Consider the following 13,434-nt stretch of genomic DNA (forward strand, 5'->3'; position numbering starts at 1 on the left):
CTCTCAGGGATCGGCACTCCTCTCCGCGGACCTCCTCCCTCCTGTCCTCTCGGTCCGTCACCCTACCGGCAACAATGTTTCTCCCCCTGAACCAGCTCTCCGGTTCCCACGCTCCCGCTCCTGGACCCTACGTTCAGCCGCGGATCGATGTCTCGGTCCGGGAACGCTGAGCTGCGCTGCGGACCCTCCGTATGTTTCTCACTCCCTCCCGTCTGCCACAGCTCCGCCGCTTCACCCTCTTTGAGCCCTCGTAGATGCCTCCCTACCGGCTATGTCAGGTTCTCCGCAGCCCTTTCCGGTGTCCGAGGCCGTCTGCTGGTGTTCAGCTGGTTCTCTGTGGGAATGACTGTGTCCTTCCGTGCATTCCCAATGCATCTGTGGAGAGGGATGCACTCCACGTCTCTCTACTTCGCCGCCATCTTTTTCTCCCCATAAAATGTTTATTGTGGAAAATTTGAAAGACACAAATAGAAGGAAGGGACTCCTGCCCCACAGACCACACAGAAAGCAAAAACTTTCACTGTGAGCATTTTGGGGTTTTTTTTTTTGTCTTTTAAATTTATTCAGGTATAGTTGATTTACAATGTTGTGTTTCTACTGTACAGCAAAGTGACTCAGTTATACATATATATATACATTCTTTTTCATATTCTTTTCCATTATGGTTTATCACAGGATATTGAATATGGCTCCCTGTGCTCTATAGTAGGACCTTGTTTATCCATTGTGTGTATAGTTTGCATCTGCTAACCCCAAACTGTAAATCCATCCCTCCCCCAAGCCCCTCCACCTCCCCCTCCCAACCACAAGTCTGTTCTCTGTGTCTGTGAGTCTGTTTCATAGTCACTGAGCATTTTGGGGGTGTCATGCTAGTATTCTTTTGGGCATCATTTTTTAAAATTTATTTATTTTATTTTTGGCTGCATTGGATCTTAGTTGCGGCATGTGGGATCTTTGTTGTGGCATGCAGGTTTCTCTCTAGTTGTGTTATGCAGGCTCCAGAGTGTGTGGACTCTGTAGTTTGTGGCACGTGGGCTTAGTTGCCCCACGGCATGTAGTATCTTAGTTCCCCGACCAGAGATCGAACCCGTGTCCCCTGCATTGGAAGGCAGATTCTTTACTATTGGACCACCAGGGAAGTCCCTTGGGCATCATTTTTTGTTTTTTAGAAACCAAAGTCTTTTTATTTTTTATTTACATATCGTTGATTTACAATGTTGTGTTAATTTCTGCTGTACAGCAGTGATTCAGTTATACATATATATTAATATTTTCCATTATGGTTTATCATAGGATACTGAATATAGTTCCTTGTGCTATACAGTAGGACCTTGTTTTTTATCCATTATATATATAATAGCTTACATCTGTTAACCCCAAACTCCCACTCCATCCCTCTCCTAACCCCCTTCCCCTTGGCAACCACAAGTCTGTTCTCTATGTCTGTGAGTCTCTTTCTGTTTCATAGATAGGTTCATTTGTGCCTTATTTTATTTTATTTTTTATTTTTTTAAATTAATTTTTATTGGAGTATAGTTGCTTTACAATGTTGTGTTAGTTTCTGCTGTACAGCAAAGTGGATCAGTTATACATGTACATATTTCCACTCTTTTCTAGATTCTTTTCCCATATAGGTCATTACAGAGTATTGAATAGAGTTCTCTGTGCTATAACAGTAGGTTCTTATTAGTGATCTATTTTATATATAGTAGTGTGTCATTTATGTCATATTTTAGATTCCACATAAAAGTGATATCATATGGTATTTGTCTTTCTCTTTCTGACTTAGTATAATAATCTCCAGTGGCATGCATGTTGCTGCAAACGGCATTATTTTATTCTTTTTTATGGCTGAGTAGTATTCCCTTGTATATATATACCACATTTTCTCCATCTATTCATCTGTCAGTGGACATTTAGGTGGTTTCCATGTCTTGGCTATTGTGAATAGTACTGCTAAGAACATAGGGGTGCATGTATCTTTTTGGATTAGAGTTCTGTTTGGATATATGCCTCGGGCATCATTTTTAAAAATTCCTGTTGTCCTAATTTTATCTACCTGACCTTTTGAATTTTTTCTCTAAAATTTTGTGATGAAAAATCTTTTTAAGAACTTTATTGAGGTGGTAAAATATCATACACCATAAAATTCAGCCATTCAGATGGTACAGTTTGTGATTTTTAGCAAATTTACCAGGCTGGACAAGAGATGATGAGAAGTTTTAATCACACGGGAAAGTTGAAGAGCTTTTTGGTGAGGAGCCATGTGCCCCCCATCAAGTTCTACAATTAATATTTTGTCGTAGTTGCTTTTTCATCATCTACGCTCTATCCCTTCATCTGTTAATCCAATGGTTTTTAATATGGAATTTCTTTATTGATGTGAAATTCAGTAACACACAATTTAACACTTTAAAGTGTACAATGTGGGACTTCCTAGGTGGCGCAGTGGTTAAGAATCCACAGGCCAATGCAGGGCACACAGGTTTGAGCCCTGGGCCGGGAAGATCGCACATGCCTCAGAGCAACTAAGCCCATGTGTCACAACTATTGAGCCTGTGCTCTAGGGCCCATAAGCCACAACTCTTGAGCCTATGTGCCGCAACTACTGAAGCTCATGTGCCTAGAGCCTGTGCTCGACAGCAAGAGAAGCCACGGCAATGAAGAGCCTATGCACAACAATGAAGAGTAGCCCCGCTCGCTCGCCACAACTAGAGAAAGTTCATGTGCAGCAATGAAGACCCAATGCAGCCAATAAATAAATAAATAAATTTAAAAAAGAAATAAAGTGTACAATGTGCTTTTATTTGTTGTGTTCACAATGTTGCACAACCGCCAACTCTAGTTTCAAAATTTTTCATCACTCCATAAAAGTACCCTCTACCCATCAAGTAATCACTCCCCAGAAACCCTAATCCCCTTCCCGGGTAACCTGATCTGCTCTCTGTCTCTATGGATTTGCCAGTTCAAGATATATCAGATAAAAGGAAGAGCAGACCTTTTGCATCTGGCTTTTTTCACTTAGCAGAATGTTCTTGAGGTTCATCCAAGTTGTGGCATACATCGGCACTTCATTCCTTTTTATGGCTAAATCACATTCAGTTATATGGATGTCCCAAGTTTGTTTATCCATGTGTCTGTTGATGGATATTTGGGTTGTTTCCACCTTTTGGGTATAATGAATAATGCTGTTATGAACATTCAGGTAGGGGTTTCTGTGTGGGTGTATATATTCAATTCCCTTGGGTATACATTTATAAGTGGGATTGCTGAGCTATATGGTAACTCGGTTTAACTTTTTGAGGAACTGCCAGGCTGTTTCCACCGTGAATGCACCATTTTACATTCCCACCCACAGTGCACGGGGTTTCCAATTTGTCCATATTCTCGCCGACACTTGTTATTTCAGTCTTTTTGATTAGAGCCATCCTAGTGCGTGCGAAGTGGTGTCTCCTTGTGGCTCTGATTTGCGTTTCCTAATGACTGATGATGTAGAACATCTTTCGATGTGCTTGTCGGCCATCTGTGTGTCTTCTTTGGAGAAGTGTATGTTCAAGTTCTTTACCCATTTTAAAATTGGATTATTTATCTTTTCAACAATCCAATTAAAATTTTTTGTATGTCATTTTTTGTTTTATGTCGTTGGGATCAAACATAAATGCTAACTTTATATGTGGCTTTTCTTTTTGCTGAACATATAACATGAGCATTTTTTATGTGATTAGAGACTTTTGAAACCTGGGAAGGGCATTTACAAAAACACAAGTCTGCTCCTTTTTACTTCTGCTGCCCTGGGTTCCCCAGGTCCTGCCTGAGCAGTGGGGTGGGAGCAAATGTTGGTGGGGGTGGCCTTCCCTCTGCACCCTGACTGCCCTGGCTCCCTGCAGAAGTCCCCAGCATACAGGACGTGCACACCAGCCCCAGGGACCTCTGGATGTCTTTGGGCCCACGGGAGGCCCCTGCCTCAGGTGAGAAGCTTGGTGGAAGCCCCCAGTCCTGGGCCCTTGAGATGGAGGTTGATGGGGGCACGTGGTTTGTGGGGGTTGGGGAGAGGTGGGTCTGATGTGGACTCAGATGGACGGTGAGGAGCCAGGCAGAGACATCATGTGTCATTTGCTTTCTCTTCTTTCTAGATTTCAGAGGCCAGCGGTGGACACCCCAGGAGCAACCCTCAGCTCGGGGTAACCCCGGAGCTGACCAGGGCCTGCAGCTGCCAGCCCCGGGCCCAGCCCCATCCCTGCAGCACTCCTCACACCGGCAGCCCCTGCAGCCTGGCTCGGGGCCTCGTGACTGCCGACACAGCCCCCACGGGTGCTGCCCTGATGGCCACACTGCATCTCTTGGGCCGCAGTGGCAAGGGTGCCCTGGGGCCTCGTGTCAGCAAAGCAGGTGGGTGCCTCTTCCTCCTTCCCAGGTCGAAGAGGGAAGGTATGTGTTCAGAGGGTATATCCAATGGCAAGGAAGTGTCTCTGCTCAGAGAGGGGTGGGGTGGGTTAGCAGAGTTTCAGAGGTGTTGTCTCTGAGCTGCCCTGATCGTGCAAAATTGAGGAGTTGGCTTCTTCTCACTGAGCTCCCTAAATGTGCCAGGTGTGGGTAAAAATGCCTGTTTTCTCTGCAGAAGTCAGCCTGTTGAGATGTAGCCTGAGGCTCTGGGAAGGCAAATTGGGGTATGATTCTAGCTCTCCAATCCAAACCAGGCTCCCACTCCCTCGGGCTGGGGTGCTAAGGGTCAAGATTCTGGGGCCAGCAGCCTGGGGGTGATTCTAAGCTTAGCCACTTACCAGCTGCGTGCTGGGTGGCTTGGGGCAAGTTACTTAACCTCTCTGATCTTGGCTCTCTCTGCTGAGAATTGGGAACAATGACAGCCACTGACTGGGGTTACTGTCAGTAATCTGTTACTGATGAAACAAACCACGTGATGCCTGGCACATAGAAGGTGCTTTGATACGTTCCTTCTTTCACCTTCCTTCCCAGCTCCTGGTTGGTAGAGGTGAAATAAGTGGTGGGCTCCTTTGACACCCTCTTCTGCCCCATCTCCCAACTGCTGCCATTTTGTAAAAACTCCCTGGGAACCTGGTCTTTGGGCAGATTCAAGTCAAACTCCCCCTCCTCGGTTTTGGGGTGAGATGTGTGAGTTGAAGATCTGTGGATTATTAGGGGTTCAGCTCTGCTTATTGTTTTCCTGTTGCGCTCCCTGGGAGCCCCTGAGTGGTCAGTGGATGTGGCAGAGACAGGGGTTCACAAAATGGTGTGCCCTGCATGCAGGGACACCCCGCCTCCCACACAGACCTCCACCTGGTCAGCCCCCGGCTCAGGGGGCCTGAGAGCCTGGATGCTGGGATGCGGGAAGCTCAGGGTCCCTGGTAGGGTGGGGTCAGGGCTGGGTGCTGAGGAGAGGGCTGTGTGATGTCTGTCTAGGTTCGGGTGCTGTCCTGACGGAGTGTCTGTGGCCGAGGGGCCCCAACAGGCTGGCTGTGCGAGCTCTTACAGACGTGACAACACCGGGAGCAGGCCAGGGTCGAGAGCGGTGGCTTCCACAGTAAGTGTCTGGTCCCATGCGGGGCAGGAGTCCAGCGCCCGAGCCTGCTCAGTGCCACTGTGGCCCAGGCTCTCTGCAGCTTTGGCCTTGGAGAAAGAAGGTCCCGGAAGCCTGCTGGCCTCTCGAGGGCGCAGGGCTTCAGCAACAGGCCTGGGCGGGAGCTGGGGGGTTCACCCGACATTCTCCTGGCCTCGGACCTGCCCCCGGGGCTGGGGTTATGCTGCATGCGTTCACAGTTCTGTCCCTCTCTCTTCCTGCCATCCTCCCCACGGCAGCCTAGAGTTCCCACCAAGATCCAGCAGAATGAGCCCAGTGAGTGCCGGGGCTCCCAGTTCGGCTGTTGCTATGACAACGTGGCGTCTGCCGCGGGCCCTCTGGGGGAAGGCTGTGTGGGTCAGCCCGGCTACGGTGAGTGGACGTCCCTTCCTGTCCGTCCCGGTGGGCAGGCTCTCGTCCACTGTGCTTGCCGCCTCACCCACAGCCTGAGACCGTCCTGCTGCCTTGGTTCTTGCTCATTTCTTCCACAAACACTTACTGGTCACCTACTGGGTGCAGGTCAGAGAACGGAGACAGATTATCTTCACGTCCAGTAGTTTGCACTTGCGGCCGCCTGGCTGCTTGTGGGAGTTGGGGGGAGTTGGGGGGAGTTGGCGGCGGCGATTCCACGGAGAAGAAAGGCCTGTGCTGCCCCTGGGGCTCAGCCCCCTCCCGAGGCAGGGTGGCCGGGGTTGGGATGGATGGGGTGTCCCCCCGCTGCCTGGGATGAGTCCTGGAGGGAGGGCTGGGGGGCGGGGGCCCAGGGTGCATGGGCGGAGCCGCCAGGGACCAGCACGGGGAGGTCGGAAGCCAGGTGGGCTGTGTGCTGAGTCTGCAGAGGCTGGGCACCTGCATGGGCTTTAATCAGGGGCCAGCCGTGGTCACGTGTGAATGCAGAGAGGGAGCAGGCTGTGCCGGGCGGGGGGCGATGACCCTGCGCAGGCTGGGGGCTCGAGGGGGTTCAGAGCTGGTGAGGGGCTCTGGGGACAAGGGCAGGCCCCTCCCTGGGCATCTTTGCAGCCCTTTAGGGCTTCAGGGCTGGGTCTCATCGTGAGCTAAGCATGGCAAGGTTTAGCCCTGGGGTTGCCCTGTGTGCGCCTTAGGGGCCCAGGTCAGGTGGGGAGGAGCCCAAGGGAGCCCGTCCAGGGAGCTCACGGCGCTGACCCTCTGGAGGCCGCTGGTTCTGGGGGGGGAGGTGGACAGGCTGATTCTGGAGGCTGCTGGGGTCCCAGCCCAGGGTAGGTCTGGGCAGTGAACAGACTGTCCCCAGGGCAGGGCAGGGGCCCGGGCAGGGGTGTAGACGCGCTCTGTATGCTGGGAGGGGCCTCGCTCTTAAGTCCTGGGTGGCGTGTGCAGCTTTGTGACTGGGTCCCGGTGACCTGCATCCTCCCTGCCCCCGCAGCATACCCCGTGCGGTGCCTGCTGCCCAGCGCCCACGGCTCCTGCACGGACTGGGCCGCCCGCTGGTACTTCATCGCCTCTGTGGGCCAGTGTAACCGCTTCTGGTACGGCGGCTGCCATGGCAACGCCAATAACTTTGCCTCGGAGGAGGAGTGTGTGAGCAGCTGCCGGGGTCCACAACACGGGCCCCGCCGACCCCAGCCCGGGGCCTCTGGCCAGAGCCCCCATAGCGATGGTGGCGGCAGTGGTCCTGGGGGCCAGCAGGAAGCCAGCCGGCACGGGACGGGGCCTGTGGTTCAGAGAAAGCCCTTGCCTTCCGGTGGCCTCTGGTGGCGAGACCGAGAGCCTGGCCCGGGGGCTGTGGACCACAGACAGGCCTTTGGAGAAGGGGCCCAGGGCCAGGAGCTTGGGCCCAGAGCCCCTGGACTGGGCGGAGCCGCAGGACAACCCGCGCCACCTTCCCACAGCGTCTCCTACAGGTGAGGCCCACCTTCCCCAGGTAGGATGGGGATCGGGACCCAGGCCAGGGGCTGAGGCTTTAGGAGCTGAAACTCTGAGGTCAGCTGGGCCTCCCTCCATCCGCAAAATGGAATCTTCCAAACAGCCCAGCCCGGGGGGCCTTGCTACCCTCATTCTGCAGATGGGGGAGCTCAGGCTTCGGAAACATGAGACTCACTCAGGGTCGGGCAGTCAGTCGGTGGCTGGTGCCTGGACTCTCCAGCATATCTTGCCGGGATAGCCCTGGGCCTGTCTAGTTGGAAAAGCTTATGAGCTCTGTGACCTTTGGCAAGTCATCCAACCTCTCGAAGCCTCAGTTTCTTGACCTGTAAAATGGTGATAGGATGTCATAGGTCTAGTGTGGGTCTCATCTGTTGTTACTCTTGTGACCGTGTCATGTTAATGAGATTTGGGAAGATTAAAAACAAATGAAACAAAACTTTGAATTCCAAGAGGCTCCGGCATGTGTTTAGTCCCCCACGTGAACCTGGTGTTGCTTGTCTCCCAGCCTCTCCATCCCTGGGCTCTGTGCCTCTTCTGTGCTCTTGTAGGAACAGGTTGAGGTAGCAACGCCTGGGGATATTTGGCGGGGTGGCTGGGGAGGGCGGATTCCTGAGTCCACGGGCTTCTGGAGCGTGGCTTCCCATGGGCCCCTCTGGCCCCACAGGTGCCCATGATGGGATGGGCACCAAGCTTTCTGTGTGGGAGGTACTGAGGAAGCCATAGCCCCAGGTCCTGGCGCTCATGAGACCCTCCCTCCCACCTTTCCAGGATTACCCTGGCGGGCTCGGAGCCCTCCCTGGTACAGGCGGCCCTGGGGCAGTTGGTGCGGCTCTTCTGTCCAGATGACAGCTCCCTGGACCCCCACACCGGGTGGCAGAAAGACGGGCGGCCCATCTCCTCGGACAGGTGCGTGCAGCCTGCTCCCCCTGCCCAGCCCCTGCGATCTCCGGGGATGGGAGGGTGAGCGCGGGGCGACGGCCCCCTCTGGTGGGAGCCAGGCTCACTGCTGCCTCAGGAGCCCAGAGCCCAAGCCCCCTGCCTTCACTCAGGCACCAGCTGCAGCCTGATGGCTCCCTGGTCATCAGCCCCCTGCGGACAGAGGATGCTGGCACCTACAGCTGTGGCAGCACCAGGCCAGACCGCGCCTCTCAGAAGATCCAGCTTCGCATCACAGGTCTCTGTCCCCACCCCACCCCCGGTGGGTTCTCATCGGCCCCGGTGGGGGTACTGGCCGGGAGGGCCTGGGCTGGGGTGCCCCCACACTGGAGGGCTAGTGCTTCCTTGGGCCAAGGCATCCTGGTGGCAGGGACCACACGCTCCAGCTGGGCTGGGGCAGATGTCTTGCCCCTTGTGGCCCTCGTTTCTCTATTGGTCCCCCGCCGGCCTCATGGCCTACCCTTCCACCCCCCCACTTCTCCCCGCAGCTCACCCCTTCCCTTGCTTCTCCTGGCCCCATGACAGGGGGTGACGTGGCTGTGCTTTCTGAGGCTGAACCGAGGCACTTCCCTCAGACCAGGGACCCAGCCCAGGGCCACCGTCCTCGGGATCCCGGTCAAGGGGGAGATGCTGGGGACCGGGGGGCCGTCTCCTCCTCGCACCCACGGCCCGTGACCAGGTAACAGTGCGCAGTGCTGTCCTGCTCTCCGCCTGCTTCACTGAGGGCCGGGGCTGGGGAGGTCCCGGTGAGACGAGGGGAAGGTGGATGGTCCCCAGGCCAGCGTGTGCTGTGACCAGGCTTGCTGGCCCCTGCTCAGGGCTCTGTGAGGTGAGGGCTAGGGAAGCATGGCTCCCTGAGCTCGGCCTCTGGGGGAGGAAGGGGAGCCCTGCCTGCCACCCCAAGCGGTGGGGAAGGGAGCCGGTGCCTGGCCCAGGCCTCAGGAGCTGAGGGAGGGGAGCACACCAGGAACTCGAGAGCCTGGGATGGCCTTGAAGGAGGACAGTTTACAGAGGGGGTGCAGAGGGCTGGAGGGGCCCAAGTCAAGGACCTAGTGACAAACACGCAGGGCAGGCAGGAGGCCGTTGGAGATTCTGGGTGGGAGGAGGTGGCTTTTAGACTTGGTCCCAGATAATTATTGATGTGTCCCACCCAGAGCAGAGGGGTGATGTTGGGGAGCTGCATCTGGCTGGAGAGGGAGGAGGGGCCCTTGAGGCTGTGCAGAGGTCCACCCGCAGGCATGGGTGGGAGTGGGGGAGGCAGTGGCAAGGACCCCCTCATGGCTGCGGATGCTCGCTCTGCAGGCTGCGTCCGGAACGGAACCAGCCTGGGGTGGTGGACGCCCATCCGGGCCAGCGGATCCGGCTGACCTGTCCTACCGAGGGCTTCCCACCCCCAACGATAGAGTGGCAGAGAGACGGGCAGCCCCTCTCTTCTCCCAGGTTCGTTCAGCTCCTCTCCCCTCCCTCCTGTCCTGCCTCCAGCCCCGCCCCGCCTGCAGCCCCCTGGGGGAGGGAGCTGCAGGTGTCACCCCTGGTCAGTCCTGAGCAGGACCCCGGGGCCTCTTAAGAGGTGGGGCTGCTGGGTGTGGGGCTCCTTGGGCAGACCTCGTTTGGGTCTCTGGGCCTTTCTAGAGGATGGTTAGTGGACAGAAGGGACGGCTGAGGGAGGAAGTGGAGGCAGACACACTTCTGGCTGTAATCGTTAAGGGCTGACATGTACTGAGCCCGTTCGGAGGGTGAGGCTTGCTCTTGTCTGATCTGCAGAAGAGCCAAAATAGGTGGGTGCTATTTTATCCCCATTTGACACACAGACGCTTACACCACACAGCTCCTAAGTGGCAGAGTTAGGATTGAGCCTAATAAACGTGTGGCAAAAACTAGAATCCCAAACCAGAATTATTTTGTATCAGAAAACTTGAAATGAGTTGTTTATTGCCAGCTTTTAAAGTCAGGCATCTTTAAGAAAACGAGGGTGTCAGCAGCTGGAGGGCCTGGGGGCCTAGGGCTGACCGGCCCTTGGTCAGACCCCACGGACCAGCAGGGACCGCTCAGCCTCTCACCAGGGGAGGGAGGACCCTGCCCCTCGCGCCCCCTCGCCAGGCGCCTGGGGACGGAGCCGCCTGCCTGTGCTTGGCCCCCAGACACCAGCTGCAGCCCGATGGCTCCCTGGTCATCAGCCACGTGGCTGTGGAAGATGGAGGCTTCTACACCTGTGTCGCATTCAACGGGCAGGACCGAGACCAGCGTTGGGTCCGGCTCAGCGTTCTAGGTAAGGCGGCAGTCCCGAGCGGGAGGGTGAGTGTGGCCAGTGGCCTGTGAGGTCAGGTGGGGCGGTATAGGCATAGTGGCTGACAGTGCCCCCTCCTTGGGCCCAGGGGAGCTGACAATCACAGGGCTGCCCTCTACCCTGACGGTGGCAGAAGGTGACACAGCCAGGCTGCTGTGTGTGGTGGCAGGAGAAAGTGTGAACATCAGATGGTCCAGGTAAGGCTCTGTTCGAGGCAGGCCGGGCCCTCAGGCCCTCACAGCTGAGGTTGCACAGCCCAAATAGAGGGGGTCGACCTTTCTGCAGGATGTTGCTCTCACCCTCACCCCTCGTTCTTCGACTCCCGCATCCTGGCCTGGTGCGAGGGAAGGGGCTGCAGCGCCCTCATCCCAACACAGGGAAGCCCCTAGGACGGCTCTCTTCTGCGGGCTGGGCTACACCAGGGCTTCTCGGCCTCGGCACTGACGTTTTGGACCAACAGTTTGTGTTTGCTGGGGTGCACTGGAGGATGTTTAGCGGTATCCAGGCCACCTACCCCCTGGATGCCAGTAGCACCCTCTCCCTAGTCACGGCAATAACAAGTCTCCAGATCTTGCCAAGTGTCCCCTGGGTGACAGAATCTCTGCAGGTGTTGAGAAACACTGGGCTGCACTCAGCTTGGGGACTTAGTGGTGTTTTACCCCAAATCTGTTGGTCTTTTATTCACTGAGCAGTTTTTTGCCCCCTTTTTCCTTGCAATATGTCAGGACTAGGCTAGGCTCTGGGATCCTGGGGTAATCTGAGCCCCCCAGAAACTCCCGGGCAGGAGATGGCCTGGTGTCCCCCAAGCTCCAGAGGAGGTTTGCCCTAAGTGCATCTGTGCACAGTGGGGCGAGGCTGCCTCCTGTCTGAGAGAATTAAGCCTTGAAGCTGCAGCGGGGAAGGATGTTCTCGGTCAAGCCTCAAGGGTGAGTGTTGGAGCGATGATGCCAGGATGGCACTGGGCCTGCACTCTGGCGGGAGCAGTGAGGATCATGGAGGCGGCTGTCCCTGTGTGGGCTCAACGCCAGGGAACACGGCGGGAGCCTCTGCAGGCCTCTTAGGTGGTGGTCTCGGCAGGCCCTGCCCTAATCAGCCGAGCTGTGGCTGTGATTATCCTATCAGGCCTGGATCTTCCCAGCAGCAAACATGCTCAGGATACTCCTCTTCAAAACAAAACAAACTTAAAAACACTCTCCTCTGACCCGATATTTCCCTGCAGAGCAGGGCCTTGTATCCTGTCCGCTTCACAGCTCAGCTGTTTACGTTGTCTCTGCCTCCCTGCTGGCAGCTCAGCCCTTGCCCCGGGGCCTCTCCTCCACCCCTGGCCCCCCCCCCCCCCCCACACACACACCAGGGACACTGCTCTGGCCAAGGTCACCAGTACCTCCCTGGCCCTATCACACTCAGTCTCAACGACCTGCAGTCTCCTTCCTGCCTCTGGCTGCTGCTTCTGTTCTCCTGGCTGCTCATCGCATCCCGCTCCCTGAGAGGCTGGTGTACCTCGAGGTCTGTGCTTGGTCCTCGGTCCTGGGTTTGTCTCTTTCTAACTTCACCGTGTGTAGCCTTGTAGACATGAAGTCTCCGGGACATCAGTGCTGAGACACCATCTGGGTCCAGACCTCAAATCTGGTGCCTCCTGGTGTCACAGGCACCCAAAGTGCGAAATGGAAAATAACCTCACCATTCACCACTCATCCCGCCGAGGATCTCCCCACAGTGGAGGGGCACCACCATTGCCCAGTAACCCAAACTAGAAACCTGTTACCCCTGATCTCTTCTCCCCTACCTCCCACCTCCCTCACCCATTGTTTTACTGCCTGTCTGGTCAACCTGTGTGCATGCCTGCCACAGCCACTCACCTGGCCTCGGGCTCATCCCTGCCCCACGCTGCGGTCGTTCATGCTTTCTAAGCACAGGTAGCAGTCAGTCCTGCTCAGCTCACACCCCTCTGTTACCCCCAGGATCCGGTCCAGACCTGGTGACCGGACCCGTGCGTATTTCCTTCCATGCCCACTCTCCTCGCTCTGGCTGCGGCCTTCCTTCAAACCCCGGGGTCCCCGTGTCCTTCCTGTCAGACAGCTGCTCCTCCTCACCCTCAGGTCAGGCCTCTGCCAGCCGTCCTCCTCAGGGAAGCCTCCCCTAACACCTGAAGGAGGGATGCTCACCTCCTTCATCCTGCTGCTTAGAGGACCTCTGTTGATGAAGAGGGAGAGTGGGACTCCTGTGGGGATAAGGGGCAAATCTACAATCACTTAGATCAGTTGGTGTGAGTTCATCTCACTTTTCAGGTAGTTTGCTTTGACTTTACTGGTCTATCATTTTGGTACCCAGGCCCATCTCTTCCTTAAGGTGAGGGGCCACAAAGAGGGGGTCATTGGCTCTGGAGTGGCCTTGGGTTACCTCCTCCCCTGGCCCTGGGAGGGCCAGCACAGCCTCCCAGGGCCTGCAGATGAGGGCCTGGACAGCTCTCCCAGCGTCCTCTCCCCTCCAGGAACGGGCTGCCAGTGTGGGCCGATGGCCACCGTGTCCACCAGTCCCCGGACGGCACCCTGCTGATCCACAACCTGCGGGCCAGGGACGAGGGCTCCTACACGTGCAGCGCCTACCGTGGCAACCAGGCAGTCAGCCGCAGCACCGAGGTGAAGGTGGTCCCGCTGGGTAAGGAAGGCCTACCCCAGGCACCTGCTTGTCCGCAGTCCAAGGGACTTGAGTCCAAATCCTGGGTCAGGCCAGT

At 55.9% G+C, this 13,434-nt stretch overlaps 1 protein-coding gene across 7 annotated transcripts in view; it reads left to right on the plus strand.

Moving 5' to 3' along the window:
- Positions 1-13,434, plus strand: part of PAPLN (papilin, proteoglycan like sulfated glycoprotein) — a 44,505-nt gene that overhangs the window by 26,886 nt on the left and 4,185 nt on the right. For 4 of the 7 annotated variants that reach the window (XM_057730727.1, XM_057730725.1, XM_057730726.1 and 1 more), the window contains 12 exons: positions 3,888-3,968; positions 4,134-4,389; positions 5,419-5,539; positions 5,815-5,947; positions 6,978-7,455; positions 8,246-8,383; positions 8,527-8,651; positions 8,939-9,092; positions 9,716-9,853; positions 10,555-10,682; positions 10,789-10,897; positions 13,192-13,358. In XM_057730727.1, the coding sequence (XP_057586710.1) occupies positions 3,888-3,968; positions 4,134-4,389; positions 5,419-5,539; positions 5,815-5,947; positions 6,978-7,455; positions 8,246-8,383; positions 8,527-8,651; positions 8,939-9,092; positions 9,716-9,853; positions 10,555-10,682; positions 10,789-10,897; positions 13,192-13,358 (2,028 nt within the window). The other 3 variants (XR_009053100.1, XR_009053101.1, XM_057730730.1) reach the window with 2 other exon arrangements.

Source organism: Hippopotamus amphibius, chromosome 4 (assembly GCF_030028045.1).
Source record: "Hippopotamus amphibius kiboko isolate mHipAmp2 chromosome 4, mHipAmp2.hap2, whole genome shotgun sequence".
NCBI classification, from domain to species: domain Eukaryota; kingdom Metazoa; phylum Chordata; class Mammalia; order Artiodactyla; family Hippopotamidae; genus Hippopotamus; species Hippopotamus amphibius.